Source organism: Diadema antillarum, unplaced genomic scaffold (assembly GCF_040938485.1).
Source record: "Diadema antillarum isolate AM-2024a unplaced genomic scaffold, OU_Dant_1.0 seq00000364_RagTag, whole genome shotgun sequence".
NCBI classification, from domain to species: domain Eukaryota; kingdom Metazoa; phylum Echinodermata; class Echinoidea; order Diadematoida; family Diadematidae; genus Diadema; species Diadema antillarum.
In genome coordinates this window covers 199,775-205,774 of record NW_027271365.1, presented here as the reverse complement: position 1 = coordinate 205,774, position 6,000 = coordinate 199,775, and the positions used below count along the sequence as shown (strand labels likewise).

General features: G+C 37.6%; 1 protein-coding gene across 1 annotated transcript in view; it reads left to right on the top strand.

Moving 5' to 3' along the window:
• Window positions 1–425: 425 nt before the first annotated feature.
• The window catches only part of LOC139731162 (uncharacterized), a 34,680-nt gene continuing 29,105 nt past the window's right edge, over window positions 426–6,000 (top strand). Inside the window, exon 1 of the mRNA XM_071642043.1 lies at window positions 426–495. Within this exon, the coding sequence (XP_071498144.1) occupies window positions 426–495 (70 nt within the window). The remainder of the gene's footprint in view (window positions 496–6,000) is intronic.

Here is a 6,000-nt window from a genome sequence, read left to right as displayed (position 1 = left end):
AATGCGAGATCCTGTATCAAACAAGGCTGACGGCATTTTTCCGTGATCACATACAATTGCAACCCGTGTATTGCATTTAGTTTTTGCCGCCATGCACGCCTAAGCACGCATTATATAAAAGCTAAAACTACGCCTCTTCCCGTCAAAACGAGTAAAGAATAGGAGAGAGGGGAAGAGAGGGAGAGAGAAAGGGAGAGAAATGGACAGCGAGAGAGGCACTCACGGGCCCAGTATACGAGTGCAAAATAACTCGGCAAACATTTACCCAGCGATGTCGCATAATATGGAGGGCTACGTTCAGTCGTTTTCCCTGCCCTAGGGAAGGACTGAAGAATCCAGGTTTTTTAACCGAGTCTCCGTTCATTCTTCAAGGAGGGACAAAAATGATTTTAAAGCGGTGAAAGTGAAGCATTAGTGCCTGAGCCATGGATTTTGTGTCTCTACTTGGAATGGTCGTACTTTTGGCTGTGGCAGATGTAGCCCTGACCCAGACAGGTAAGGAGTGATTTCTACATACTGCAACAAGCGTTGTTTCCTGTAATAACAAGTTGCAATCATTATAACGGTTGGACTGCCGTCCACAATTACTACTTTATCCTCCCTCATCACAGAATATGTCATACGTGCTATTTTATGTTTCATTTTTTTTTGTTCTGAATACATCAGTATCTCATGTTCATGATATTCATTGCAAAATTGTTCATATTATTAATGTGGGAAGATACACTACACTACTGTTAAATGCGTATCAAATTCATAAATGTATGTGTTGTGTGTATGATTATCATTTATATTTGTGTGTATGATTACCATAATATTTGTATGTGTGTGGAAATGCAGGCCCTACATGTGTATAGCATTCTTATGAACATGGAGGTGATGAGGCCTAAACGGAAGTCCAGTCTTTCGCATACTGCTTCTGTATTTTTTGCTGCTCCTATTAATCTTAAAAGTATACCTCTAATTATAACAATGATCACATGTTTATAATCATCATATGCATAGATTATGAACTGTCAGCGGAAGAAGGCATAAACAAAATACATTCAGTCCTTGGTTTTTATTTTCATAATACACTTGGTTCTGATGACTTGGGGGAAGGGAAAGGGAAAGCAGACGAAGTATTGTCACATATCTTTCTGAAAGTCGTTACCCCGTTCATTCGCTACGTTGGCGGACGGTGTCACCCATGCGGAAATCACCATAGGAAATTTAATGTTACCTGCAGTTCGATCTCTGTAGGGCCTATACAGTCCAGCAAAAGACACAATTGCATTGGGGGCCCCCAGAAAATAAAATATAAATAGATGATTAAAGAAATAAAGGAAAAGAACAGTTCTCGTTGTCCAGATCAACATTATACTTTTTTTATTTTCGTTACCAATTATGCTCTCTCCAAATTGCAGATGCAGGTTGCGGAAAAGAGCAATTAGCCTTCATGTTATTTTCACCAGATTTTTCTAAATGTTAACTCTATAATTACAGTATACAAGGGTAAAAGATATAAAAGAGGGTGGGGGAGAGTTGTAGTATGCCTATTGCCCACAGTTCACGGGCAGTTAACAAATATTATGACACTTTTGCCTGGTGTATCTAGTTACCCATTCATTCTCACATTGGCACCCATGCATGCGGAAACATTCCCGAGAGCGGTGGTTTCGTTTACCCACGACGAAGACCGGTATTGTGCTTTTAGATTCACACAATGACAGGTCCTGCGAATACCACTGCATTCAGCCATGTCCCCCAGTGTGGAAAAGCGCATAGTGTTGGATCTTTTTTCATTCAATCCTTTTGACATATAAACTGAAAAAAAGTTTGTGGACAAAGCTTTGTTCCCGTCATTCTGAATCTATAGCTTGCGCATAAAGGACTGTTTTCACTGAGCAGGCGATGGATTTGCATGCGAAGGATGCGACAGTTGAAAAAATAGCAAAATTCCAACATTCGGAAAAGATTTTATTCGAATGTGTCCTGAAAATGGAGCCGAAAATCATTTCTGCGCAGTTTGTGCTTATATAGTTCTCACGACGTATTCGGAAATGGCGTGCGTTTCAAGACGTTTTTGAGAACACTATGATGAGCAAATCACGACCCAGAATGTGGACAAGTTCGAAAGATATTTCATTCGCAAATCTCTGAATGTATCCAGGAAGAAGCATGAATTGTGTGTGTTGTGGTTTAAGACAAACGACGCGAAAGAGCAGTTGCGACAAAGTGATTGAACAATCTTTATAGGGATTAAGATAATTGCCATGCTTACAGTCGCGCGTGAAATGCACACTGGTCCTCCTAAACAGCGGGTTTTTAACCCATCAGGGTTTCTGACTTTGTCCTACAAAAATGCGCTAATATGTAGGGGTGCCTACCATTATCCATCTCTGTATGTCTGCAGCTTTGTTGTATGAGGGGTGATGAGGAAGTGTATAGCTCTACCCCTCCGTATGGAAACGCAAAAGACTGATCAGACACGAAAAAAGGAACGAATTCCCAAATGAGAAACGAGGGTGTAGGCGAAGAAAATAGACTAAGACACGCAGACCTTCACACATAAGCACACGCACGCACACACACACACACACACACACACACAAAGTTGGCAAAAACCCAAAACATATTACACTGAGCAAGGATGATGACAAAGGAGGCTCACATATTCCAGTCATGTAAGCAATGTAATTCCTTTACAATCTAACTTGCTTAACAAGTTAATCTGTATAGTACGCACACTTTTTTTTTCTTTTGTTCTGCTTCCTTGAGTACCCAATGACGCATTCTTATGTGAAGCTGCTATGTCATCCTTGTTCATTGTGATTGTTATGAATTTTGAAAACATTCTCATTCCTTATTTCATTATTATACGAAAGATTATATATGTTAAAACTCTGTACCTGGTATAACAAAGTTATAGATATTCAAATATAAAGGTCTAAAAATAATCTGGAGGTCTCCTTTAATCGTCTATGATGGGTGCACCGTGGCATAGTGGATATGACTCCCGACTCCCAATTGGAGGACTCGAGATCGATTCCCGCCCAGTGCTTATGTCCCTATCGACCCAGATATAAGTGGGGACCTGGCAACGCTAAGGTAGTAAAAATGGCAGGGCCCTCTGGTACAGAGAGCGGTAACAACACTGAAGAGGCTACGCTGGATAAAGTAGACCTTATTGTTGTTATTGTTATTGTTATTATTGTTATTGTTATTGTTATCGCTTTTATCATTATTATTATTATTATTGTTGTTGTTATTATTATCATTACTAGGCCTATCACTATACTACTATAGTATTACTATTATTACATTATCATCATCATCATCATCATCATTACCATTACTACTACTATTAATGTTCACGTGATCAATTATGAAAAATGGTGTATCCAATCTCCCACGCGCGTGGGAGCATTTTTATTTTTAGAATCGGAAATCTGCGATCTAGGCTCTGGTCCATGAAAAGATGGAATCAGACGTAACTCAGAAAATTAAAAACGTATTAATGATCAATGGCATGTATCGGCCAAAAATGAGAACTGAGTATTCAGAGACCAATGTCGAATTTTCGGGCTTTATATTCAATTCAATTCAATTCATTTCATTTATTTCATTCTTCTTCTTTTTTCCAACAGAACACAACACAATATAAATTAGGAATTACATCACAAACGTATGCATACAACTTTGCAAATGATATCAAATGATACAAATAAAGTGTTATATATATATATATATATATATATATATATGCATGCATACTTGCAAAAATAATACAAGGCTATGTTTCAGTTGAGAAAAAAAAAGAATTGAGAGGTCCACTAAAAAGCAAGCTTGTAGATTGTGGACCACTCAAAGGAGAATCTAATGAAATTCTTTTTTGTATATACCTAGCAAAAATATAATTCAAGACAAGACGGAACAAAACAGGAGACGCACAGCAACATAATACGACTAGACAGAATGGATGGAAAAATGGAAGGAAAGAAGGAAAAAAGAGAATGCCTACACGCTGATCAAGGAAACGAAAGAGGGAATTGAAGAGGTGCTTCAAACAGCTGGTGGCTGCACACCGTGCAAAGATTATGATGGCTATTTCATTATAATGAATTCAGAGATTAATTGATTGATGGTTGGATGATGAACCCTGTGGCTGATGAGACTTACCTAATGAAAACGAAACATCAGAGAGGGTTTAACAAAAAGGATTTCAACTTCCGCTTAAAAGAAGACCAAAAAAAAAGACCAAAAAAAAAAAAGACAGAGGAAAGTTTCATTTCGCAGCTTAATGAATTCCAGAATCTAGGGCCTGTGTATATAAATGTATTCTGAGCCAATAAAGTTCTCAGGAGGGGTAAATGAAACTCATTAGATTGCCTAGTGGGAAAATTATGAAAAAAAAAAAAAACTGGTTCCGTGTAATCATTGAATTGAATATACAGGGCAGTGCATTTGCGTTGAAATTAAACTGATCAAGTTGAAAAAAAAAAGATACAAATCTTTGATTTTTAAAATCTTATATTTAGCAAATAATGGATCTGTATGGGAACGTGGCGGGACGCCACAAATACCACGAAGTGCCCCTTTTTTTTTGTAAGGCACAATAGGCAACCCGCCGGTGAAATAGATGGTCGCTGATGTAACGATTATGTTACTCCTTCCTGCCGCCCCTCACGTTCATCGATCATAATGCTGACTGCAGAGTATAATATCGATATAATAATGGGTGTGTGTTCATATTGTACTTCCAGTGCAACAGTTGGAGCTTATCTGAAAATCATGTCGTATACAATAATTGAACTTCAGAGCTTCGTGGATTAGAATGACATTATCGTAATTTGAATCTGTGTATCTCGGGGAGAACATAATTAAACAGTAACATATTTGGGGAAAAAAGTTAAATCTGCATTAACTTCCTGTCATTAATAAAAAAACAGCACCCAATGTTTATTTAAATTTCCGGAGTAATCCATGTAAATACAAGCCCTACTTCAATTGGATTTCCCACGCATTATCTGATTATTTTGGTTGCATGCATTGTACATGTATTTCGTATATTGCTTGATAACCTCAATTATTATAATAAACTAGTTTAGCTTATGATGGAAATGACAATTATCTTGCTCTTTTGCTGTTAGTCTACCAGTTATGTAAGCACGACTCTGTCATTACTTTTTTAGTAGAAATGTGTTTACCAAAATTCATTGAATATCACAATCACAATGTTTGAAAACAAAAAGAGTTCTTTACTCCGCACTGCGTTTCAGCTCCCTCCTTCAAAAAATAAAAAGGCCGTAAAACACACCCACATAATACTAGTGAATGCTTCCTCCAGATTCTTAGAGACACACCAAGGATGGAAATAGGTCAGAATTTAAACCTCTATGTACGGGCTTTTGGAAGGGAAGACAAGGAAAATTACCTACTTTGCACAGGTTTTTGGAAGGGAAGCTGTACAGTGTACGTGGGACCCTGTGGAAGAGCAGTCATAATATTGCAAATATGGCTGAATGGGCAATCCCCTGTTCTTTGTTATATCCCCCGTTATGTATTTTTCTTGCAAATTGTGTATATCGAATCTGAAGACGAAAATAACAACAACAACAACAACAGTTGCAGTGCATCTGGCGAAATGTTCCTACGAAAAGAAGGCTAGCTGTGTATGTTTTGCAGTGAATCATGCACAGCAAGTTATAGTAGGCCTACGTACATTCAAGAGAATCAGGGCAAACACTGAGAAACCGTATGACCCCTTTTTTTTTGGAATTTTTCATCGGGCTGCAACTAGTACAGTACTAGTAACCATATATATATATATATATATATATATATATATATATATATATATTACGTTACGGTTTCGTTCGCTTTCCATCCTCATTGTCGCAATATAAAAGGCAGTATAACAATACGAGAAAAATGGAGCTAGACAAAACAGTATGTACGTTGTCTAACACTATGTACTGTTTTTACATATGCTATTGTGTTGGATTTGATAAACGTGTG